This window comes from Agelaius tricolor, unplaced genomic scaffold, assembly GCF_023055355.1.
Source record: "Agelaius tricolor isolate 1412-34295 unplaced genomic scaffold, bAgeTri1.0.p SCAF_3, whole genome shotgun sequence".
NCBI lineage: Eukaryota > Metazoa > Chordata > Aves > Passeriformes > Icteridae > Agelaius > Agelaius tricolor.
The window spans coordinates 14,966,467-14,993,123 of record NW_027269263.1 but is presented as its reverse complement, the minus strand read 5'-3'; the positions used below and the strand labels follow the sequence as shown (position 1 = coordinate 14,993,123).

Here is a 26,657-nt window from a genome sequence, read left to right as displayed (position 1 = left end):
TCCCCGCCCGCCCTCGGCCCCGCCCGGCGCGTTCCGGCCCGGCCATGGCGGGAGAGGGTGAGGAGGCTCTGGCGGCCTTCGTGGCCCTGCATGGGGCCGCGCTCCGCGCATCGCGGGTCCCCACGCAGTACTGGGAGAGCCTGAGCCGCAAACTGCGCGGAGAGGTGGGTGAGCGGCGCTGGGGCGGCTCCGCACGGGAGAGCGGCGCTGAGGGAGCAGCCCCGGAGGGCAGCCCCGGGCCGGGGGAGAGCCGCGCTGAGGGAGCAGCCCCGAGATGGGCGAGCGGCGGCGTGGGAATAGCCGTGGAGAGCCGTGCTGAGGGCAGCCCCTGCAGCCCTGGGCGAAGAAGAGAGTCCCGGTGTTGCTCAGCAGGGGACAGCGGGAAAGGCACGGTGCGGGTTGTGTTACCGAGACTGCAGCTCGGGGCTCTAAAAGACGTCAGGTGTATTGTACATATCTGATTTCGTCTTTTTGTTGTCGGCGTGAAGTTTGGAAGCGTTTGGAAAGCCTCGTAACTAGCGATACAGTACTGGAGAGAGGTGATGAATCGAAAAAACCACAGCATTCTACCAGCTTCAAAGAAAAAAATTATCTCTGTCCCAGGCAAATGCAGGACAATGTCCTCAACCCTTCAGCTTTTTATGCTAAAGAGAGTTAAGAAAAAACAGCAACCGTAGTAGTGTTAGACTCAGGATGTTGTCATATCATAATCCATTATGGTTTGGATTGGCTTTTGCCTGATTTTTAATTTTTTTTCCAGTTCACTTCCACGCAGATCTGCCCTGCAGTCAGTCACTTATAACTGTGCAGAGCTCAGCCAGCTCATCTCATGTGTGCATGAGTTATCTGGCTTAGGCAGTATTCTTCAGGTGAAGCTGCCCCTGGCCCTGAGCTAAAGGGAATGTGGAGGCACAGGCACACTGCAGGGTGGAGTATCCCTTTTCACCTTTATAGCAACCATCTGCTTGCTTCCTGGAGCTTTGTGATGAGAAAGGGAAGAGAAACAAAGACAAGCAAAAGAGTGATTTTAAACAGATTGTAAAGACACGGGTTGTATTTAGACAGTTTTTTTCTGTTTGCACATCTGCAGCCCAGCCTCAGTGATGAGGAAAGCTGTCTTTGATTTGTGGGAGTAAAGGAACAAGGAACTGAGGCAAAAACCTTTCGTCTGGAGAATTGAGAGTGCTTGAGGGAGACTGGAGGAGTTGACCTGGAGAAGAGGATATGAATGAGGTGAATTTCTAGTCCTGGGGAGAGAAAGAGATCTGATAACTGGAGAAAGCAACTAGTGTTGGTTTGCTGGAAGGCAGGATAAGCAGTGAAGAAATGGGTGAGATGGGGTGAGAAGTTTGAGCTGGTAGTATAGAATGGTAGAGAAGATGAGGGAACTGCAGTTTAACACCCATGTACAGGTAAAGTAATTTTTAATTACCTGAGTGCTTCTTTTCCCCATCTCAGCTCCAAAGTAGGAACAGGAGAAAAGCATTGCAAGTCATGATATGAGTGTTTATAGTCAGGAAAGGTCTGATTATGTTCCTGCAGCTTTCAGTCTGTTGTGTGGTGGTGTTAATAACAGGAATATGTGTTTATTACAGAGAAGATTACTGAAAATCTATACTATCTCAAGCATATGCCCAGTCACAAACTCCTTGTGGAATTACATCCCCCTCAGTAAGTATTCATGCAAGGAACTTGGAGCAGGAATATTGTCACAGACTTGTTTTATGAAAAATCCTTTCCTTAGGATTTTTTCTCCTGGAAGCCGAGAGGCCTCAGAAACAAAATGTAAACATTGGTTATCTGCTGCTGTGGAATGCAACAGGTGCATCTTTGATTGGTCTCCTGTGGTTGTTTCTAATTAATGGCCAGTCACAGTCCAGCTGTCTGGACTGTCTCGGTCAGTCACAAGCCTTTGTTATCATTCCTTTTCTATTCTTAGCTAGCCTTCTGATGAAATCCTTTCTTCTATTATTTTAGTATAGTTTTAGTGTAGTATATATCATAAAATAATAAATCAGCCTCCTGAAACATGGAGTCAACATTCTCATCTCTTCCCTTATCCTGGGACCCCTGGGAACACCACCACAGAATATCTGCTGCTCTGCTTAGGTAGGAGGGTATGAGAAGGGATGTCCTGGAAGAGGATGGAACAGAAGACAGTATAGAAAACCCAAAGTTGAGAGCTGTTATGTTTCCACATGCCGGTGTGAAGCTGGAGGTAGCAAACTGAACCTGTGCTGTGACCTAATGCAGGCTTGAGATTTGTGACCTGTGGCTGAAATCCTTGCTTGTTAGCAGCTTTGCTGGGAGGGTGTAACACTGAGAAGGTAGGACAATAGAGCGAGGAGAGATCCCTGGTGCTGATGTTTTTACGGAGGCTGGAATGATGAAAGGCAGAAGGAAGAAAGCACATGCCCTAAGGCAGCAGACTGCTCCTGCTGCTTCATTTTACTTGCAGTAGTGGCTGAGCAGGCTCTTCTGTACTAAATGTAGCAGTGTGTGTGGAAAAAGAGACTTAATTATTTCAGTGAGCTTTGGAAGATAAAGCAAGCTGCTGAGTGCTTGTCTCTACTGCTGCAGCTCCTGGTTTTTGCCCAGAAGAAGGGCAAAAGGATATGGAGAAAATTGGGGTGTCCAGGAAAAGTTACTGTGAGGAGTGCTGTGGACTGGGATAACCTCTTGAGGAGGTAGAGACAGAGTCACAGGACCTTACTTAGAACTGGACTATGCAGAATGGCTGGAGGAGCAGCAGTAAAGAAAGAAAAGGAGGTGAGGGGAAGGGGTGAAATGGTTTTGGGAATCTAGGTAATAAAATATAACTCAGGGGGCAAAACCCCAGGGCAGTGTAGAACATAGGATGTTTCTTGTGACATGTGTTAAATAGGAGGAATTTTTCCTTTGTCCTAACCTGCTGCAAAGATTAAAACTTTCTAGCATAGAACTTGAAAAATTTGCATCTATAATACAGATAAAAATATCTCTTGCATCAATACCTCTAGAACCCAGCCCAAGCAACTGTTATTCAACACTGTCACACATATTTCAACCCTCCCTCCACTGTGTACACCAAAGCCTGTGAGAAGTGGAGGGTTTGGTTGTTTTTAGTTTTTTTTTAATTTACCTTGGGATCTGCTGGAGCAGGTTTCCTTCTGAGAGCATTATGTAATTGGATTGCTCATTCAAAACATGGTGTAACTGCTAGATCGGTAAACCTGCCTTTAGTTATTCATTTGCATTTAACATTCAGCATCTGTTGGGAGGAAATTCTTTTTGTGTTTCTGGCAGAAACTTGAAAAATAAAATATATGCATATGTAATCATTCATTATAAGTGCTGAAATTCTGTTTCTAGTGTAGTGAATGTTTCTTATGCTCTTGAATAAACTGTATAGTATGTTTATAAGCCTGGAAAATACAGTGCCTGCATCTAATTTATTCATAATCTTTTCTTTTTCTATTCCAGCCATACACTAAGTTATTTTGCAGTTATATTTCTCTGTAATGCAGGAAGATTTTTGTAGCCCTCAGATGCTGCTGGCAAAAGACCGCTTAGAGTTTCATCCCAGTTAGAAATGGAGGCTCTTAATTAATTACTAGAAGGAATGCAGCATGATAATACTGCTAGATTTTATTTTCCAGAGCAGTGGAAGGCAGCCTGTTGCTTAGAGGTTACCTGTGGCCTTCAAAGCAGTTTGCAGTGTGCCTTAAAAGAATTTGCTAGAGATGCCTGTGTGGTAATTGTCGTGACATGTACCTGCTTTGGTATCAAGTTCTCTGGTTTGCTGGGGTTGGTTAGGTTGGAACTGTACCTGAACATGCAGAGGGAGGGATTTTTGCCCAAACATGTTTTGCTTGCAAGCAGTTGTGCCACTGGAATGTGTTGGTACCTTTTTGCTGTCTAGAAGTTATTGGTTGCACTGGTGGAATACTTAATGTGAGCTCTCCCTGTTCTGCTTCAAGCCAGAGATTACTTTTCAGATTGGTGGTGTGATCTTATCCAGCTGGTTTTTGCTTAAGGAGCTTACTTAAGATTCCCTTAATGGAGCTGCTGTGTTAATAGGTTCAGTGTGACAGCCTGGCTCAAAGGGAGGGAGGAAGAGAGGACACACAGAACTGTCTGTGTATCCACACTGACAACAAGGTGCTTCTGCCAAACCCATCCGTGAACTGCTGAACTGCTTGTATTATCAATTATGAGTTTAAAAAACAGCAAAACCCTCACAAAAAGCCACTGATTAAGGTGGTCTTGAGCTGCTGCTGCTGTGAGAAGTGTGATTTGCTTTGGGTGAGGAATACACATAGTTCACTTTTAAGTGGTTATAAATTCTCTAGAAGAAATTTTTCATTAAGCATAATTCTGTAAAGGTATTAAAAGTGGAGATTTTTGCTAAATGCAACTGCTACAGCCTGGTGTATCTGATAGTTTGGTCTTTCCCTCTGACAAATTTTGGCTTAGGGCATTTGGAATCCCTTCATTTTTCAGTCTTGAGATGATATTAAATACAATAAAATAAAATAAAATATAAATGCAACAGCTTCCCCTTAGTGTTATGGAGGAACTCGATATTCATTGTGGGTGTTTGGTAAACAGGTGGAGCCTGTCCTGAGGGAAGGCTGAAGCTGAGTCAGCCGCTGGCTGGCCTCCTGTCCCTCTCACAAACTCCTTAAGACAAAAACCAAGTGTGGAGAACACACACAGTGCCACGATGCAGCACATACCAAGTGGTTCCCCTGAGTCACACTTACACTTTTCATTTTCTGATGATTCCCACTCACTTGCCTGTTGCTTCTTTGCTGGCTAATGAGGTTGTTGAGGATGGCCCTTGATCCAGGCAGGAGCACTGAAGTGTCACTTCAGGGAAGAGTGGAAGGTGTTTCCTGGCACTGCTTTTGCTGGCTGCCATGGGCTGGGATTAGCATTTGTGCCCTTAACCTGACCAGGGAGCTCACCCAGCTGGGAGCCAATCTGACAAAAATTAGTTGTGAGCACAGGGAAGGGCTCTTCCTTTTTCTGGGACCTGCCTGCAGCTACATGAAGTTCAATAACTACAAATTTTCAAGGTAACTGTGCAGAGACTTGAAAAAGAATTGAAAGCTACTATTAGAACAGCAAGAGGTTTTGATACTGCTTATTACTGAGTAATGTTATCCTCTTCTAGCAACTGGAAAACTAGAAATAAATTGGAACTGCTATTTTGATACCTGCTGAAGTGAAAGAAACTAAATTTCTGATTTTTTTTTTAATAGGTGTGGTTTTAATCTCTAGTAAGTTTGTTTGGAGAATAATTTTCTTTACCCTAAAAAGATGCATATGCATGTATTAGCCAACATACTGTTAGCATCTCCTTAGCATTTAGCTAAGAAGCTGTGTGCTAAGAAGCTGTTAGCTAATAACAGCTAATAGCTGTTAGCTATTGTTAGCATCTGGAAGGCATCCCTGCCCATGGCAGCAGGGATGGAACCAAGACGATCTTTTAAGGTCCCTTCTAACCCAAGACATTCTATGATTTTTTATCCAACATGGTCCCCTCCCCTTTGCTTCCACCATCCCAGAGGAAAATACCATCCCCTGTTCCTCAGAAGGGAATTTCAGATACTTCTTCACTTGGATCTGATCTGTGAACTGTGGCTTAAGATGAGAAGTAGCTGTTGCTGTCCTGCTGACTTTCTCCCTGTAATGGTGGACACTCCCTCTTTGAGCAACTGTCTGCTTTTTCTAGGTGCCCTTTCTTCACAATTATGGAGTTGATTTCCTCATCTTCCTGTTGAGGCTTAGCAAAAATAATTGTCCTGTAGAAACACTCACCTGAACAAATAGAAGCTTGTTGCTGCCACTGGCATTTTACAGCTAAGAAGTTGTCAATATATAGAAGTAATGAATTTTAATAATGTGGCATTGCAGGCTGTGTGTTGGACTATTGCAGGTTTGGAGTGTTGAACCAGTAACTTGAGAGCTCACACTTTAGACCTTTCTCCTTCCCTGCTACTTTTTAGTCATATTAGATTGAGGCAAATGATCTGTCTGCCCATGCCTGTGTGAGTGATTCTAGCAAAATAATTCTTTCTGAAAAATTTCAACAGTCTTTGGAGGCTTTACCTATTTTTGTCTTCCTAAAAGCATGTCTTCATTTTGAAATGATGAGAGTTGTCAGCAGAGTCTTAATTCTGCCAGATATGCAAGCCCACTGTTTGGGAAGGGAGCCCTGTGTGGTGACTGCCCTCATTTCTGTATGTTCTAGATGGAATTGTTGCATCCAGAGTAGGCAAGAATGTAAACAAACCCCTTTCAGCACCTTAGTAGACATAAGTGTATGAAACTTAATTTTATATATAGCAATATAAGGACTCTCCCAATTTACCTGGGGGTGAGTGAGCACTGATAGTTCCTTTAATAGGGAAAGAAGAGAGAGAGAAGCAGGCTGAGATTTCTTAACTGGTTCAGAACTCAATTGGGAAAAGCTCTTTTTCTTCAGGGATCTTAATGTACTTTAGTATGGTTGTGGAGCCTGGGTAACACTCAGTTTTGCAGGTCTTAAATTACTGATTTTAGCAAAGGTTGAGCAAGGGTATTCTGTTTTCAGCCTCTAAAATTCTTAATGAGACGTTAAACTGATAGGCAATCGTTAGTAGACCTGCTGCTGCCAAAGAAACCAACAAAACTTCCTGCCAATATTGACTAAAGAAACTTCCCAAACAAACAGCTCTATTAAAATGTGAAAGAATAAATACTGTTGTTCATTCATCTCTTAAGTTAAAAATGCCATTTTTTATCAGATTACAGGAAAGAAATGTCTGCAGGTGTCTCATTGTGCATACCAGAGTTCTATCTTATCCCGTTGCATGATATTTTCTGCACTTTCCATCTCAGATATTTGATGCTGGTGACTACTTTGGAATAATGCAAGTAGAAGAGGTGGATGAGGAGGAAGAAGTTGATGAAGAAATGGAAGAACAATTTAAAAAGAAACCAAATCCTGGAAATGGACCTTGTTTCAAAGTTATTGTAACAAATGAGAATGGACTTCAAGCCTCTAATCCCAATAGGTGAGTTGTGATTTTGAAAATATTGTTCAGTCTTTGAGTAGTGTGAAACCCTAAAATAATAGTGACTTGCTTTGAGACTTGTTGGAACCTATTCAGAAATCCTCTTTTCCACCTCTAAGACATAGCTGTATGTTTGAGGAAAGATGCATGCTATGAAGCACCCCTTGCAAAGGGTACTGGGAGCACAAATATCCTAATGTGGTTCCTTTTTAAGTCATGCAGGAAGATACTTAGAAATTGGTTTTTAGTAAACTCGGGGAGAAAATAAGGAAAAGGCAACCTTGAAATGATTTCTGCAGAAATAAAGCAAACCTTTGTATCTGCAAGACTGTGTGCCTGTGGAAAAAAAACTAAAGAAATACTTGTGATCTCCACAAACCTCATGCCAAGGTACTCACAGTAATATTCTGTGGGCTTCCATTTCCTTCAGTTGGCTGAAATATAATTCAAGAGTGGTCGTGTGCATGTGTGTGGAATTCAATATATTAAATTACTGTTCTCTCGCTAACAATCAGCTTATCTGTCATGAATGTAAGACTAGGAGGCATGTATAAGACTAGTATAAAGTTGTGTAAGAAACAACTTTATGTTATAGTACTGCTTTTTGTGTTCTTACTGGTTTCAGATATAGAACAGGGTATTTGTCATACATTAATAAAAAGCAGTGAGATGAAGTCATCTCTGCTGGAGATCTAAGTTCAGTTCTGTTCAGTTCTGTAAAACTTCTTTGAGACCATTCATACTTTTTAGATCTTTGGTAAACATGCAAAACCTAAAAATTTAAATTAAGCTTGATGAGTAAAACCAACAAAGATTCATAAGTATGTGCCCTGCCTTATCCTAAGTAATCACCTTTCTAAACCTGAGAATGCACTTGAATTATCAAGTTCAAAACCAGCTCCTTTGATAATCTTGGGCTTCTTTGCAGCATTCAGGTAGTTTGAATGTGGGAGCAGAACACCAATACACCTGTTTGCTAACATTTTGAAAGAGCTTGACCTTAGCATTCTTTGAAAGAGCTTGACCTTAGTATTCATAGGAGTCTTTAATTTTAAAATTAAGTTAGGTTTCATGTGTGTGTGGAATCTGGGATACAATAATTGTTCAACCATATTTGCCTTATGTGACAGCTAACATGTTTTTAGCTTTCTGAAATATAGGTGTTGTGGAGGGTATTTTGTGTGGTGTGGGGATTTTGCTAGCAAGTAGAATTCAGATTTTTCTCTGTAATTGTTCAGTCAGATGATATGACCAAAATGTGAAGAACCCTTCTGTTTGAAAAACTGTGGTTTTTTCTAAAAGTCATGCAGCCTAAGCAAGGATTAAACTTGTCAAGGGAAGCTGTGCCAGATATGTATGGTTTTATTTTAGGTTAGATTGTAAATTTTTTAAGCAATGCAATTTTTTCTAAAAATGATTTGGTGACACACCCCACCCCTACCCAAAGGAAAAAAACCAAAACAAATGGAAACAATTGAAACTTATTGCTCATTTTCTTTTAATAGCACATACAGGCTTCTGATGATCAGACTTCTCCACCTGGCTTTACAGATGACAGTAGATATCACAAACCCTGTGGCTAACAAGGTCCTCAAGTAATTTTTCAAAAGAGTGTATTGTTTTCCTGGTTAAGGCAAGACTATCAGGTTGTTGCAGTAGAGTTCATAGTGGTAAAAAGGGAAGGCATTTGTGTTCTTGGCTTTTAAAGGGAATAAACTAATAAACTGAGTGCCTGTTCTTTATCTGCTCCTCATTTTTATGGAAATGCTCACTAATGCACCATAAGCTTTCTAGAGCAAAACCAGAGTGTAAATTACTGCTGGAAAGTTGCTCCTGCAATGCCCCAGTGTGTGCTCAGGGAGTGACTTTGTGACTCAGAGCAGATTAGCTATCACACCATCTCCAGGGAAAGGCAGCATTTGTTCAGAGCACGTGTGTGTGTGTGTGTGTGTGTGTGTGTGTGTGAGTGTGTGAGAGCCCTGGGGGTAACAGCACCCTGGGGTGTGATGCCACCCCAACTCTCCTGCAGCGTGTTCCTCGTCGACCATGCCTGGACCTTCCGCGTGGAGCATGCGCGGCACCAGCTGCGCCACGTGCCCGGCCTGCTGCACAGGATGGCCAACCTCATGGGCATCCCCTTCCACGGAGAGATCCCTGACGAGGGCAGCATCGAGCAAGTGCTGCAGGAAATGTGGAAGTACAGCCAGACCTACCAGCTCTCTCAAGGGGTAAGACTGTACGGGATGCTAAAAATTTTGGGGTGGATATGTTCCAATACATGAATATTAGCAAAGATCCTTACAGGCATTCTTTCTCATTGGAAGGAGAGCAGATGCTGCTTTTAGGGTGTGTGGGTAAGACCACACCAGATTTGGTCACCCTGCCCTCTCTAGCCCTTCAGCACTGTGCAAACATGTCTTGAGCCTTCAAACGCTTCAAGTGCACACATGCCATTTTTGAGGGAATACAACCCTTGGGGTGCAGGTGAAAACCCTATTGTACTGTTTGCATTGGAGCTCCAATGTTTTTTTGAGTCTTTTGAATTAAAGATGAGAAAGATGAATTCTTTGGCCTCAGCCCTATGCAGAATGGGCAGGGCTAGCCCTGAGAAGTGAGAGCATGATCAGACTGCCCCTATTAGCTCAGGGTCTTGAGATTGTTCTCTGGACTGGTCATCTTTATCATTTAAGCTCAAATTTAACTCACAGTAGAATCAGGTCTGAAAAATCCCTGAGAAGGGGATTCAGTGTGACTTTTTCCTTAAATGAAAGGGAAATCTGAACAGTATCTCTGAGTCTTTCTATCCTATCTCTTTGTTTCTCAATTTGTCATGAATAGCTTGTGAGTGAAATGGAATTATCTGTATTACTACTTGGAAAGTGATTTTCCAGAAGACAGTTAATTCATCCTGTAGCTGAACTTGTCTTCTGTTCACTTTTCTAGGAAATATCTCAAGTCTACTCTCTCTGCTCCATTTCTGCCTCCATAAAAAGGCCACATTAGTGCTACCAAGCAATTTAAAGTTTATTTTCTCATTCAGGATTTTTTCGTGATGAGTGTTGCAGGAAGGGGCGCTTTGACAATGCAGCCTCCACACTTGCAGCCAGCTGTTGTTGCAGGTGGCAGTGTTGCTCTCCTTCACACTTAAACTTCAGACACTTTTTAGCTGATTGATTCTGAGAGAAACTGAAGGAAAACTAATCCTACCAAGCAGCCTTCTGCTGGTTTAGCTGTCTTAAGCAGCTGGTTTGGTTCAGGGAAAGTGGGTCTGGTAGGCAATAGCAGTAGCACAAGAAAGAGGAGGCTGAAGCAGAAATCTGAGAAGTGGTGTAAGGGTGCTGCCAGTGCCTCTGTCTCATGGAGCTTTTCCTGCAGTCCATGTGTGCGAGATGTCCCCCTCTGTTTATTCATGCAGACTGCAGAGGAGAAGGTTCCTGTCTGGTACATCATGGATGAATTTGGATCACGCATTCAGCATTCAGACCAGCCAAGTTTTGCAGCAGCACCTCTGTTTTATATGCCTCAACAAATTGCTTACACGATTCTCTGGCCTTTGAGAGACCTTGAAACTGGTGGTGAGTGTGTGTCTGAGGAGCTGGGGTTTTCTTTAAAGCTTGCAATAGAAAATGGGCCAGTTCTTAAAAAATCATTGAACATTTCACAGTAGAACAAATGTTTCAAGACCAAAATGGCTGCATTCTTGTAACACTGTCAAATATAAAAGTTCTCTCTGGCTAATGTTTCTGCATTTTAGGATACAGACCTTTAGCAGTCCAAAAATGTTGCTATTGTTTTATTGACAGAGAATTTAAATCTTGCATCACTACCTTAGTGAAACTGCAAATTCAGTCATCTGAAGGATTAAAAGAAAAATCCCTTAAAATCTGTGTTTGTAGCTTTGAGTCAGAAAGTCAGGCTCTGAAAGTTGGGAAACACCAGGCCAATGATTTATTCCTGTAATCTTAATCAGAGGCCACCCTCTACCTCCATCACGTGGAGAAGATAAACATCCTCAATAATACTTCTTTTATCACATTTCATTAATTATCTCTAATTTTTATTTAAATAACAAAAGTTGTGCTGGTATTGACTGTGCAGCTGTCATTTGAAGATTTTCAGTGGGAAATGAAAGGCAGCTCCTAAAGGTTCTCCTGGTTTTGGTGCAGATGAAGTCACTCGTGATTATGCTCACGGGGAGACGGATCGCCTGATCAGGAAGTGTGTTTTGTTACCCTGGGTGCCTGAAGTGTTGGATGTCAGCTCTTCTACTCCAGAGCCACCAGATGAGCATTACCAGGTATGATTTTAACAGGTTAATTCCATATCTTATCTCTTTTAAGAAGAGGCAGAGTCTAGAAAAGCATTGCAAGAATTCTGATTTTGCTTCTTTTTAAAGACTGATTCAAAGGACAGCCATTAAAATAAAAAAACAATTCAAAGCACAGTGAGACAAGAAATGTCTTATACGTAATATCTAAGTGTTTAAATACTGGAGCAACATAAACAAGTTCTAATATTTTATTGCTGTATTGCATGGCTATTTTTATAAGCACACTACAAGGTACTTCGTATGAGGCATCCATCTTCCAGGTAGATGTTTGATACATTGCCTAATAGGCTTATTGATTGAATTTGTTATTGTAGCATTGCTGTTCAGTCTTGAATTACAGAAAGATTTGTTTTATTATTTTAAGAAAAGTTAATTTTTCAGACTGGATGCTGGGCTATGTTGTGGTTTAGAACTAATAAATATTGGAGCAGAAACATTTTTAAGTTGATGGCACTCTTCTAAAGTACTGATTCAGTTTGTTTCCTTTCTAATAAACGTTTGGGATATTTTAAGGATGTGAAATGAATGTTTGGAATCTCCTTGTCATGAACAATGTCTACATGAGATTCACATATTAGAAAAATTAGGAAACTGATACCTATGAGGATGCTACTGGCTACTAATAGCATTCAAAATACAGCTTCTAAACCCCAACCCTGTGTTTCTTTATGGTGGATGAGAGGCAGAAAATGCTCCATCCAGCTTGTTATTAACAATATCTAGTCAGAAGTGAAGTTAACCTTCTGCTAGGTAAAGTTGTACACTCATAATAACTGGGCTGCCTTGTAACCTAAGGCAGATTGGTTGGTTGTGATTTTGCATTTTTGGAAGACCTGTACTTTGCATTAACAGAGGAACAGCAATGCACCCAGAGTTTGTCTTATATGTATTCTCTTGGCAAAAGTGCCTTGGTCTCAGAGAAGGCAACTTTTGCATGTTTTAATTCTGTTTTGGTATGATCGGGTCAAGTTAAAGAACTGTGTGGCAAATGAGTCCAGAATCCTCCTTTACCACTCTACCTTAAAAACATCTTTTCAAGGTAGCTTTTTTTTTTAAACTGTCTCTGCCACTCAGCTGTTGAGGGGAGATGAGAGCTCTACTGATGCTAGAACCAGCCAACAGAGCTTTCATTTACTGCTAGACATTCTAGAGTAAAAGAAAGTCTCAGCTAGTGACAAACCAGTGAGGAGTGGCTCAGGACATGCCACATCCCTAGACACCAAAGGTGACACAGCTAGAAAGAGATACATCTAGATACAGCTAGAAAGGTGATACAGCTAGAAAGAGATACCATGTTGCTGACAGTTCTCATTATATGTAAAATAATCCCAGTTGCTGTGGCAACTCAGCAACATTTTGACTTAACTTTTTGATACCTGTTTTTTATTCTGTTATCCAATTCTGGTTTCCAACACAGACCACAAAGGCTGTAACTTAAATGATACTGTGGGTGATGATGGGGCACTGATTGCAGGAACAAGTGTCAGGGGAGGCAGCTTCTAATGAAATGTCTGGGATGGAGGAAGTATCTCATGGGACTAGGGAGATTTCAACAGCTCCCTGGGTTTGAGCAGCAAAAAACACAGTAATGCATCCTCTGGTACTGTTCTGAGAATTGTAATCTTCTCACCTTAAAAGTACAAGCTACTTTCTTTTTCTGGAGTGGCTGCAACCATTATTTTGTATTTGTTCCTGCCCAGTCTGTTTCAGAAGGTGATGTCTAAGATCTTTGATTACCATTGTGGTTTTGTTTGTCTTTCCACTTAAGCAGGATTTTATTGCTTTACCAACCTTAAGGGTAAAGAGGTGCACATGTGGCTGGACAGACACCTCACTGCAATTTATGACAGTCTGGATCAGCTGGAATTCAAAGAGCCTGTTGCACAGCAGCAGCTGCTTTTCTTTCTCAAGATGTACTTCTCCTGTCCCAGAGTTTCTGAGAGCTGCTTTCCTTTTGCAGGGCATCCGCAGGGATACAGAAGTGTATTTCCTTTTAGCAGTCAGAGGGGGGCTGTACAGGATAGAGAGAGACATTGCAGGCATGGTTGCTGCTGAAGACTGCAAAAAACGTTTTGCTCATTTTCACAGGAGCAGAATTGGCTTCCAACATCCTATAATTTTTTTAGCCATCTGTAACAAACTATCACAACTAAATGGTCAGTCTTCCATTTTGTTGGAAATACAACAACTTTGTCTTCTATTGCATATGGTTGGCTGTGATTTGAGGAATTTTTTTTTTCATGTTTAGGAGACAAGAATTTCTCAGGGTCATTCAGCAGTGTTGATGTGCCCTGATCTTGAAGCCTTATTTCTTACTCCTTTTTACTGTTAGGATTTCCTTCTGCCTCTGTTCTTGTACTGATTTTTTTTTTCTGAACAACATAGTACACAACATAATGGAATTGTAACTTTGCTGAAATTCACTTGCACCAAAGAGAATGGAGTAAGACATGCAATGGACTCTTTCATTCTGACTGGAATTAACTTTTTGTGGTTTTCTGTTTTCTAGGCAATTTTAGCAGAAAACAAGGAAAAACTTCCTGTAGCGATAAATCCACCAGTTTATGCCAAAGACAAAGTTTTCAAGTATGTATCCACAAACAAAATGTTTTCTTACCACAATTATGTGCAGTAATTGCAGTGTGTTCAGGCTGAACAGCCTTTTCCATCTTTGAACAACAGAGGCAAGTTAAAGGTGGGTTTGTATGGAGCCACTTGCCTAAAATTCTGACTTACTAGTTACCGCTCTTGGATTTATTCTTCAAAGTGAACGAATTGTCACTTACATAATTTCTAAAAAGTAAATTTAGTTTGGTTTTCTGTTTCCTTTTTTTAGTAAGTGCCACCTTCTGGGTGAAAGAAAAGTTGCATCATGTTTTAACACTAAGTTACACAGTGTTGTTTTCACTAAGAATGATTTAAGGTGTAGAAGAGACACTAAAGACTTTTCTGCATTATAGCATGTATGTCCACAGGGGTTGCTCTGTGCTGTGTGAATATAACAGACTATTCCCCTTGTTCAGGTGGCATTACCAAACAGGAATCCTATAAAACCCTGGGATGTTTTAAATTGGACATGTGTTTACTACAAAAATGAGCTGTATGCTGTGAAACCATTTCAGAAGAAAGCTGGAAGAACATTGCAAAGATAAGGGATTTTTTTGAGCAAAAACGGTGGTGCTGCATGGCCAGGCTGCCTTGTTACTGGTTTTATTCCAGAACAAACCATTGCTTAGCATGTGCTGTGAGTTGTACTCCGGGGTGTTTGTGCTCTGACACTGGGATCAGAGTTCTTGCTTGAAACCTTTTGCTTAAATGGTAAAGTTGCACTAAAATGTATTTGGTAGGTGTACTCACACTGAAGAAGTGCTGAGGATCAGAAGTCACTTCTTGTGGAGAGACATTTGTTAACTTGCCCAGTGGTAGTCAAGGTTTCATTTGTGGTTGAAATCTCTGGTTACGTGACTGTGAGGATAAGCAAAAGCTGATACTTTTCATCTGATGTACTCAGATACAGGAGTCAAAGTCAGATGCATTCTGATAGAGGCAGAAAGCAATACTTAGGGTGTTGAGAAACACTGACATATTTTTCCCTACTTACCTCTTTAGTTTGTATCTTACATTTCAAATGAATGGCACTCACATTAGGCAGAAAAGGAGGGGGAAGCACATTAAATTCTTCCCACTTTTCTTCTAAGAAATTTAATCCACACCCAGTCAATGTACTCTTAAGGCCTTCCCTCCCTTTTCCTTTATCTTGTTCATATCTGGACAGAAGGCTGTGAGGTCTCTCTCATGCTCTGAATTTTGTGTACTAACGTTCCTCCACAGGTAGAGCAGCATCTCAGAGTCCAGATGACTGAGTGGGAGCTGCAGCCTTCCAGTGCTCTTGGCTTTCTCTAAAGGTTTTAGGGCTGTCATCCTGGGCAGACAGATGGGAACATGTGGAGCTGGGTAGATGGGTGTAGCCTGTTAGTAATGTTTGTGCTCTCCTTTGTGGATTGCTGCTGTTTTAGGGGATTCAGAAGAAATTCACGCTGCAAACTTAAGAACCTGGAACAAACTCTTAGTCATCTAGTATCCAAACAGAGTTAAGACAGAGAGTGGAAGATCAAATAAATGTTTAACCTGAGCCCTGAAAAGCAGGGGAGTGAGTACAATTAGTTTGATACAGCAAATTTATAGATTTAATTAGGGCTTGTAGCATAGTAACTGCTGCCCTGGGGAGATTGTTCTATCCAGCTGTGCTGATTGCTGAATGGAAAAAAAGAATCAAAGAACTAAATGCTTCAAAGACAGATTTATTAGGGAAAGTCTTTCCAGTTGGTGTTGGGCTTGATCATCTCTGTTTCTTTTGATCTTCTCTTTCATGTTTCTTTTCAGCTACATCAGTTACTGTTTTAGAATGTCCAAAGAGCTGTTATGAGGCAACTCTTTGTTTTGGTTGGTCTTGTCAGCTCTGTGCTGTGGGAGTTGATTCTCATAACTGCTTCCTAGCTTTAAATATTTTGAGTTTAAAGTTAAGTAACATCTAAACATATTTATCTTACTTGTATCATTTCACTGAATGTCATCTTTAATCCCAGAGTTCATAGCATCCCTACCAGGACTTCAGTGAGACCAGGGGAAAAAATCCATCATTTGGGAGGCATGGTTAGCTGGCTTCATTAGTTCAGTGTGTCACTGATACTGGACTGAAAGGTCCAAAATAGCTTGGCTGATAATACAGGATTGCAGTGGAGGTGTTCTGCCCTCTGCCAAAGCCAGAATGGGACTTGGTGCATTCCTTACCTCTGTGTATCTTTTTGTGGCATTATGAGTGTATTACCTTAGAACAAATGAAATGGCCTTATTTCCTCTCTAATCTTAACCTCCCTCATCTTATTGCAATGATGTTCTTGCACTTAAAGCTAAATTGAGCTCCCCTATTACTTTTGTGCTGCATTTTAAGCAAGTCTTCAAATATGTAATCCTGAGTGCTCTGGGACTGGATCTTTGCAGGATAGTGACTTGTAGGGTGTGTTTGTAAAGAACCAGTTTGGGATTTTCTGAACAACTTCAATTTTAGTACTTCTTGTGCTGCATGTGTTCTTTCTTGCCTATTTGTGTGGAGATTTTGGATGCTTCAGAACTTTGTTACAGCATTATATAATTGGCCTTTTGTCTTTAGGTCACCACTTTGATTTCCTCTTGCTCCAGCAAGGACTAACAGTTGCTCCAAACCAGTGGATGTTAGGGGAGCTTGTGGGTTTGGCAGTACTTGTAGTGGATCCAGTATATTTGGTATTACACTTTCCCCTTGTGTGCAAACTTACAAGGAGAAGCCAAGAAGCCACAAATTGCAGGAAGAAATGCTACTTGGACTCTGTGGAAATACTAATTTTGTTCTCTTGCAACAGTGAGGAAGGACTGGTGGCTTCTTTCAACAGGCTGATTCCCTTCATCCAGAGTGAAGTCAGCTCTGTCAGTTACAGGCTTCAGCATAAATAGTATAAATATTACAATATCTCACACATGGAGCTATGCAAAGCACCTTACATACTTTGCTTTTTAAAGAATTTATTTCCCCCTGTGACTGGGCTATTTCTGCAGCCCATCTTTTTAGAGAAGTTAGAGATGTGTCTCTCAGGGGAATATATTTTCCAATTGGTTAGTAGTGGAAGAGGAGAGGAAAGTTCTACAACTGTTTAGAATAGATCTGGAGAGAAGGGAGAATAGAATAGTTTCTCATGGAAAAAATTAGTGGTTTTTTATTCTGTTCAAATGTTTCCTTACCATGAGAATGAAATAAAAAACTGTCTTGCTTTTTGAGTTAACATGATGAATTCTGAATTAAGTGGCCTCACTTAAAGCTATAAAGTCATCAAAATAACCATTATTTCTATCTGCTTATTTTAGCATCCAAGTCACTGGTTTTATTTGAGAGGGAACTTTCCTAAGATATACAACAATTTACCTCATTCTTGGTTACATTCTGAAATGTATGTGAGGTTTGGGTTGGTGTTTTGTGTGATTTTAAATGAGGTTGAGAGGGAGTTTGTATCAAGCCTCAAACTTTTCTGTATTCCCAGCATATACCTAATGTACCTACTTTCATATGTTTGTGTTATTTACAGTTCTGAACAAACAAAAATAATCTTCTGAAGCTACAGAATTAAGCTGACAAGATTTCCTATGACTTTCTTTCATGTGGATGACAGCAAGCTGATTTCTACAGCTCTTTCAGGAGTGAAGGCATTCACAAGGCCACTCTTATTTCTGGATATTTCATATAGAACAGTGAATTCATGTTACTGCTTCTGTGTCAGGGGTTTAGTCATCATCTTCTGAACTGTTGTTTTTATAAAGCTGTCAGAGCTAAACTACTTTTGATATTTCTATCTCAAAATAGATAATTTTTAGGTAATCTCTCACAAGTTTTTTATCTATCCCACTTCAATTTAAGTTGTTTTTGTGAATCAAGAAGAGATTGTCACAGAGAGTGTATACAGGAAAAACATAAAAGTTTTTTTTCTATTCAAGCATTAGTTGATCAGTTTCAGGAACTAAACTGACATTTTTCTTCTTTCGTGTGCTTCTTTCTTCTAGGGTTTTCACAGACATTCCTCAAGTTCTCAACAGCCTGACACATCCCCGTTTTGTATTCACAGACAACGAGGGAGAGGCAGACATCCTCTACAACTTCTCACACTTCAAAGATTATAGGTTAATTAATTATGGGATTCATTATTCCCCTGATAATACTTATTTTTAAATTTCTTTGCTATAAAAACTGTGTTCCCAAAGGCCTCCCCAGCCTTCCCCCTTCACCAAGCACTTGTTTGCATTGTAGGAAGCTAAGTGAGGAGAGGCCTGAGGTAATGGTGAACCAGTTCCCATGTGAGAACCTCCTGACTGTCAAAGACTGCCTGGCATCCATTGCTAGACGAGCTGGAGGACCAGATGGGCCCAGGTGGTTGCCTCGGACTTTTAACCTCAAGACAGAATTGCCTCAGTTTATCAGCTGCTTCCAGCAAAGAGACAGAAGGTGACTTGTGTTTCCTTTGCCTTAGGTTCTGTCCTGTCTTGATCTCACTTCCCTCAAAGACCAGGAGCCCACATTTTGGTCTTGGCAGCTGTTGCACTACCATGATTTAGTTCTTGCTGCATTTATAGTCAAGTGAATTTTACCTGAAAAGTGGAGGCTTTTTAGGTTTTTATTTTAGGTAAAAGTAATTAAGCAATGCAGTTTGAAACCCAGAAACTTTGCTGTGATTTGAATACATAGTTGAAGTCCTTTGCTCTTTTCCTAGTCAGGATCTTGCCTCTTGTGTTTAACAGATATACAGAGCCTCAAAATATGTTTGCAACAAGTGTGGGATTTTATTTCAAGGGAACAGTAGCAGTTGTTCTTGTACTTAAGCCGGAATGGAAAATGTTTCAAGTACTTGGGTTCTGTAAGGTTATGAAAGTAAAATTGGTGTTAGACTGAAGCAGTTGTGGAGCTTTAGGGTTTTAAATCCACACTTCTGCTGGTGCAGCTCCCTTGGGTGGAAATTATGATTTCTCTTCTTGTGAGAGAGAAAGAGAGCATTTGCTACTGCTCTGTCTGGCATGGAGTACTATGGTTGAAAGGTTGCTGCTTTGGTGATGCTTGTGTATTATGGTGACACCTGCCAGGTGTTTCATTTGGCCATTATTTGCTATTCATAATGTCTCATGGACTGGCATTGACCAGGAGAGAGCACACCTGCCACGTGTCCCTCGTGTGTGGTAGTTTAATTCCTTTTCAGCATCAAGGACTGACAGTGCATGCAGTGTGTATTAAGCTTAATGGGAAGGAGGTGGTAGGAATTTTCAAACAAACAAAACAGAAGTTAAATGCTATCTTTAGCTCACTTTATGATACTTTAATAGTTTGAGGAAAGGACATCAAGCATCACCCTGTCCTGACTTGAAAAGATAGGTGGAAAGACCAGCATATTGCTGGATTTTCTCAAGGATATCTCAAAGAATTTTGCCCCAGGAGGTGTCTGGGGGCTAGAAAGTGAGACAATGGTGGTGTGGTTTTATTTTCCTGTCATGTGAGCTGCTGATAAACTGTGTGGTTTTTTTCCCAAAGAGATGAGTTCTGGTGTCATTTAATGTGAATGATTTTGAGGTGTCAGTAGGGACCAACTTGGAAAATTGCACATTATCCTGCCAGAGTGTTCTCAGGCTCCTAGCAGAACAATTCCACACTGTGACTTGCTTTTGCATGTTCATGGTGTTGCTGTTGATGGGTTGTTTTCCCCTTTTGGTGGAGTCAGATGCAGTAGAAGGAGATAAGCATGAGATGGAGTTAGGCCCTAACTGAAAAAAAAAAAAAATTTGTGAAAGGTACCACTGCCTTTTCTCTCCCTTATTCCTAAGACCTACTCCTCCCAGCTGTCAGCAGAAGTCTTAATTCTTGCAGTGTAGCCCACAGCTTTATAAAGTACTTTTTCAGGAGAAGACATGTATCCAGCCAAATGGATATTTAGCTGGATGAATGAGGTGGATACTTACAGGTATTGCTCTCTCACTTTCTCTCCCAGAGGAGAAGATAATCACTGGATATGCAAACCGTGGAACCTGGCCAGAAGCCTGGATACCCACATCACCAACAACCTGAACAGTATCATCAGGCACAGGGAAAGCAGCCCAAAGGTGAGAGGGCATAGTTTTGAATGGGATTTAAAAAGCAAAGCTGAAAAAACTGCTTCATAGAACGAGGTCTGAAAATACAAAGGAAATTTATTCTTCAAAATACATATGCTGGCCATAAGCATACAGTTCAGAGTAGATTCAGTTGCAAATTGGTAAACTCCAATTGTTGCAAAGATGAACTCAGAGCCTGATGTTGCGTTATGTAAAGAATAAAACTTGCCCTGGCAATAAGGGGTACTCCAGCGTGGTGCTGCTGTAAAGCCAGTCCTCAGGCTGGCAGACAGACACACTGGCTGTAGTTAGCATTGCTCATCAATTTGGGAACATTATTGCTTCTGTCCCCTGGTTGGTTGTTATTGCTCAGTGGCACAAAGGACCACCCTTGCCAACAGGAGATGAGTTACGGAGCTTTTTACAGGGAGCCTGCAACATCCACCTGTACCTCACTGTGTGTGAGCACTGGAGCTCGCTTCAGCACCATTTGTTGGTGATGTGTGGACTGCATGTGTTTTCTGAGGTACAGAAATGCACACGGAATTGCTTCACAATTGTTGCAAAACAGCAAGGTCACCAGAGTTAGAAATCTGTGATTTTTAAAAATGAGAACATCCTGGCCTCCATGTTTCCACACCCTGTAGTCAGAGTGTGAACAAAAGCAACGTTGTCTATTTGTGCACCTTTCTGGGGAAAAGCTGAAATGCAGGCAGGGCTGCCCTAAGTCACCGAGGTGCAGTGACACTTGCATTTCACCTGAGCTGTCCCTGTGCTGTGCTGTGCTGTGCTGTAGGTGGTGTGCAAGTACATCGAGGAGCCGGTGCTGTTTGAGCGTGAGGACGTGGGGTTGGTGAAGTTCGACGTGCGCTATGTGGTGCTGCTGCGCTCGGTGCAGCCCCTGCGGCTCTACAGCTACGACGTGTTCTGGCTGCGCTTCTCCAACAGGTGCTGCCCTCCCCTCGCAGGCTGCACCTGCTGACACGGAGCCCTCAAACTGAGGAGTTGTTCTGTTCCTTAGGGTGTTCTCGCTTGATGACTTGGATGACTACGAGAAGCATTTCACCGTCATGAATTACGCTCCTGGCGCGACATTGAAACAGGTAAGCAAACTGCCCAAAACACTCCCTCACCTTTCTGTTGGTAGAAAATCTTCTGGTGTTTGCTGTTAGCAAATAGTCTGTTTCACATCCACTTCAACAGGGTGTTCAAAACACCTGAAGTCCTAAGCAAATACTTTCCTAGACTCTTTCCCCTCTTTGCCCCAGTCACCTGTGGTTATCTATCTGTGTAAAGTAATACAAACCTATGTTCTGAATGGAATCCACATTGAGAGAGACAATAAAAGAACTATAAAAAACAACAGCCTGTCATTGTCAAAGCCTTAGTGTGATCTTTTACAACAAGAAATCCTGCAACAAGGAAGGTATTCAGGAGCTGTCTTAATTCCCTAGTTCTCTACTTGCATTTGTATGAATGGCAAATATATTTGATGCTCCATTCTCTTGTCATTCCTGACCAAGACAGCCTTTGATGTTACTGAACTGTTTTAGGTGCACTGTGAAGACTTTATTCCTCTGTTTGAAAAACAATATCCTGAATATCCTTGGACAACAGTGCAAGTAAGTCAGCAACTCATCTTTTTCATGTAAATGTTCGTTATGTGTTTTGGGTTTTTTATACTCAGCAAATCAGCTTTTCCAAAAGTCTTGGATTGTTAGGATTTTTTTTTAGAAGACATATTTCATGTGTATCACAAAGGAGATCATATGTTAACCTTTACTTCAAACTGTGTAATTTGCCCTCAAATACTTGATTGTTAGAGGATTGTATTTTATAATTTGAGAATTTTACTTCATGATCACACTGTGATAATTCTTTATGTTGGACATAGCAATACAGCCAGTCCTGACTACTCCCAAGTGTAGAGTTTTCTGCTGCTGCTCCAGCTTCTCTGTGTTAGAAGCCTTGCCAGAGCCCTGTCCCTGCTCCTTGCACAGATGACTTTTCACAAGAACACAGATGGTTCTCTCATACCAGGGCATCTTTTTATTGTAAAAAGGAAGCTCCAAATACTACAGTTCCATAAAACATGAGGAAGGCACATGAGGGCCTTCTCATTGATTTTCATTTTTCCTGTGATTCGTGCTTGAAAGAAGAAGCTGAATGTGAAGAGCTGCTTCAGAAACATGCACAAAACTGAATTCTTTCATTCTTCCATATTTATTAGGAGCTGGAAAAAACAGAGTGAATGATAGCTGAGCCTTTATATGTGCATATTCATTCAAAAGTGCATAAATTATCCAACTGTGACTTGATTTCCTAGATTAATTCACATTTGTTTTAACTAGATCCTTGTATACTCAGACTGTGACAGGTTTTAAAATAGTCTGAAAGAGACTACAAGGGGTGAAAAGAGAGATGTAAAAATACATCCTGTAGGTTATCCAATGTGGTACAGTGTACAAAAAATAGAGGGAATGATTCACTGCAGCATAAATTCAATGCTAAAACTCACATCTCTGTGTTCTTCCTGGTTTATTTCATTTCCAGATTGGATATTTGACTGTTTTTCAAAATACCTATGTAATACATTCTTCAAATTTCTATGTCCCCCCCCACCATTCTTAGGGGTATAAATAGGTAGAAGATTTTTCATTGCAGAACAAAACAAAGCAAGACTACAACTGAATAGGCAGGAAAAAAGCAAGAATTTCACAATTGTACTGCTGGTTTTCACAGAACTCTCCTAGGTTTTCTTTTTCCCCTCCTCTACACATAAGTGCAATACTTGGCATAATGCCTGAGAAGGGGGTTAATTATAATGTTAAATGCACTATTTTTAGGATTTCCATAGTATTCATTGGCTTCCCAGAAAAGTCCATGGATATTGCCTGGTGCTGAGTTCTTTCTTTGTGTTGGCATTAGGTCTAAATGCACATTTGGAAGCCAGTACTGTGCAGATTTTCATCTGTTGTGTAGTGCAATTTATACAAACCCTTTCAAACACTGCATGAATGAAGTGCTTAGAAACGTGTGTTGCTTTTATGGAAGCTCACTGCTCATTCAGAATTCACTGCTTTTTCTGTTATTAGGCGAGTATTTTTAAGGCATTTGCTGAATTGTTCCAAGCTGCTACATCTAAACCTGCCCCTCTTGGCATCTGTGATTATCCATCTTCAAGAGCGATATATGCCATTGACTTGATGCTTAAGTGGGACACCAGCAGAGATGGTGAGAAGCTCTTTATTTGAGTGTTGAATTGTTTATGTTTGTGGACCTTTTCAGAAGTCTGTTCTCCATGCCTCCCACTGACACCCGAAGTTGCAAATTTGTGGGGATAGCATCTGCCATGCTGCTCAACAGGAGTGATGCAGCTGCCAGCTGCTGGGCTGCATCCTTGTTTCCCTGCTGCTGTTGTTCTCTGTTTGGAGAAAAACAGAGCAAAACAACAGGGGGGTGGCGGGGGGGCCAAAAGAATCCAATCAAACCACCACACACACAAAAAACCCCAAACAAATGTCTGAAATACACAACTCTCTATGAAAATCTTGGAGACATCTAATTGCCTGTGGCTTCCAGGCTTAGAGCAGTGTTCGGTGCACAGTGACTTACTGTGGCAGGGAAGGGACCACATTCACCATTTCAGTGCTGTTGATGTCCTCAGGGCTGACATTCAGCTGTTACCAAGTCTCTGCAAGAACATGTGAGTGAGGCTGCTTCATGTTAGTGCCACAGCATGGCTGCCTACCTGAAGCCTTTCTTCCAGGCAGCTGTGGAGTATGGAGGACTGGTAGCAAAGTCTGCCAGACAGAATAGTTTGTTGTCTCACTAGGAGGCTCAGAAGTGTTCTGTAAATGTCCCTGACTCAGACATGTGTTCCTTGTAGAGGTAAAAAAGTAGCAGAGGTGCCAACACGAAGAGAACTGCCAGGGATACTGAAGGGAGCTGAGCATACTCTCTTTGTGTGGTACTGGGTTCTCTGGGACACAGAAGTTGATTGCCTGGGCCCGTTTGCCTGCAGAGCAATTAGATGTTGTGTGTTGGGTGAGTGCCCCATGGCCACTGCTGCAGGAACTGATTCTGTGAAAATTGAGTTGCTTTCATGGAGGGAAATGATTGAGAAACAGGAGATATAAAATGGAGCCTTTGCTGCTGAGATGAGGTGGAGCAAGGGTTAAATGTGCTTTGCTATGTTCACACTGGATCCTCTTTCACCTGTCCCAGAGGTGTCCTGAATGGGATAAGCAAAGCAGCTCACAAACATTACTGGATTGAGGACAGCTACTGTAGTAAAAGAACCAACCTCACATTACATGCCTGGCTGAACATGAGCTGCACAGGTCCCTGGCCTTTTGAAAGTGAGGGGTGGTGCCAGTGGCAATGCTGTAAAGCTGTGGGCAGCCTGTGGACAAAGAGATTTGTTGCTCCTGTGCAAAGCACAGTAGGATTCACTTATCCATCAGAAGGTTGTTCCTCACTTAACAATCTCAACACCAGACGTTAAACAAAATCCTTTGGTTTTCTCTGCACAGAATGCATTTGATTCAGAACTGATGAAGTTTTAAGAGAAAGTTAAATTTCCTGACTTCCTTTAGGAGTGGTATGAAGTGGCAGATGGGGGTGGCTGCAGTTAAAGGAACAGGACTGCTAAATACCTAGGAGGTTTAAGAAAGCAAGGTTTGTACTGAAATGTGAAAGGAGAAGCAGAGTTTTCTTGAAGATGTTTGAGACTGACAAGCAAAACAGCTGATTCAGGGAGATCATATTGAATGGCTGCAAATTCTCATTCCAGAGAAGGCACTGAATTAGCACAGTAGTTCCAGAATCTGTTGGATAATTGTCCTCTGGATAATGAAGGTAGAACATACTTCAGTCACTCCAATAAAAACCAACCTACTGAAACAAAAACACCCTACTGGCTTGGCAGTTTGGGTCACAAAAGATGCTTTTTCCAATAATTTTCTATAATTTCTGGATTAAAGAAAAATAGTGATTTGGGATTTCTGTAGAGTTTGTATTAAGCAGCAATGTTTGTGTTTGCCTTGACAGGGAAAAGAATGATGCAGCCTCAGATCTTGGAGGTGAACTTTAATCCTGACTGTGACAGAGCCTGCAAATACCACCCTACCTTTTTTAATGATGTCTTCAGCACCTTATTTCTGGATGAAACAGACAACTGCCATGTAACACACATTGTCTAACCACAGGAGATTTGACTCCATCAATTTCCTTGTCAGATATGCTTATCAGCAGGATTTATATTTCAGTTCTATCAGCTGCTGATGCAACTGTTTTTCTGTACTGATCACCAGGGTAAAAAAAATTGTCTCAGAAGAATATACCATATACTGTATTGATAATCCCTTTGTCTGCATTGTCCTTGTCTTGCTTTTGTTCTTTCTGTAAAACATAGCTGTGTGTTGACAAAGTGTCTTGTTTATTGAATATTGGAGGCCTCAGAGTAGGATTTGTTTTTCAGGTAGCCTGATTGCTTGCTTGCTGGGAAACATTGCACAAGTTCCTTGTGTCAACATTAAAACTATAATTTTCTGAATCATGTTGGAGTTTGTATGTCTCTTTCTTATCTACCCCTCCTATACAAAGATCGAAAACATTCTGGTGGGTGGGAAATCATGATAATAATAAATAGGGTATTTCAGTGCAATGAACTATGGGGTTAATGGGACTAAAGATTTTATGGATCATCCCATTTTCCTTATTTAAAAAGAGAGAAAACAACCCCACAGCATTTAGGAAGCTTGTTCTGATGGCTATCATCCTTAGCCTGGCCCTTAAAGAAACCAGATTTTTGAGGATGTGAGCAGGAGGCAATGTCTGGAGCAGCACAGGAATGCAGAAACCTAAAGGAATGAAAGGAATTTTGAAAACTCTGCTAGAAGCCCAAACAGTCTTTGGACTTTGAAGTTTAGGGCATAAGAGACAGGTATTTGGCAGTGGATTGCCCATTTGAAATGAATCATTCCTACTCTTTCCTCAAATCAGGGTCACTTGGCTGAAATTTAGCTATTATATATGCAAGCTGCAAAAAATTCTGCTGCCTGCCATGACGTATGTATTGTATGAGTAGTAATTACTTAAGCTAGTTTGCAGCAATTAGGATGTGCTCAAGAAGAAAGTACAACTATAAAATTGTGTAAGTGTTCTAAACCTTGCTTCCAGCTTGCAAACATGCAGCACATTGTCCATCATGATCAGGAACATGAAGGAATATTTGAGGCTATTTCAGGCTGGTCTGCAGGAACCTGCTTTGTTCCACTGACTGCAGTATAGGCTGGAGAAATAAACTTGGGAAAATCCAGTTGCTGTGAAGGTGAGGCAGAAGGGAGAGCAGGGTTGCACAGCCAGAAGTGATTCTCACACCATGCTGGCCTGCTGCTCAGGAGAACCCCAAATGGTTTGGGCTCCTTACTTAAATTTGATCAAAGAAATGTTGTGACTGGGTTCTCACAGTTTCTTTACAGTTGCTTGAATTTCCTGCTTTGTCTTGGCCATTGCAAAGGAGGAGATGAGATGAAGGGGCTGTCTTTGAGGCTGTAGCATCCTGCTGCCTTCAGTGTTTTTCTGCTCAAAACAATTTGAAATAATACCAGCAAGGAACAAGG

At 41.3% G+C, this 26,657-nt stretch overlaps 1 protein-coding gene across 1 annotated transcript; it reads left to right on the top strand.

The window, feature by feature from the left end:
- On the top strand, positions 1-25,591 carry TTLL12 (tubulin tyrosine ligase like 12). The gene is made up of 14 exons (XM_071422618.1): positions 1-164; positions 6,868-7,043; positions 9,073-9,271; positions 10,459-10,618; positions 11,210-11,340; positions 13,883-13,959; positions 17,962-18,078; positions 18,206-18,400; positions 19,929-20,040; positions 20,828-20,979; positions 21,053-21,134; positions 21,585-21,653; positions 23,127-23,265; positions 25,084-25,591. Exons 1-14 carry the CDS (start codon positions 45-47, stop codon positions 25,233-25,235), a joined length of 1,881 nt encoding a protein of 626 aa, XP_071278719.1. The 5' UTR covers positions 1-44; the 3' UTR covers positions 25,236-25,591.
- Positions 25,592-26,657: the final 1,066 nt, after the last annotated feature.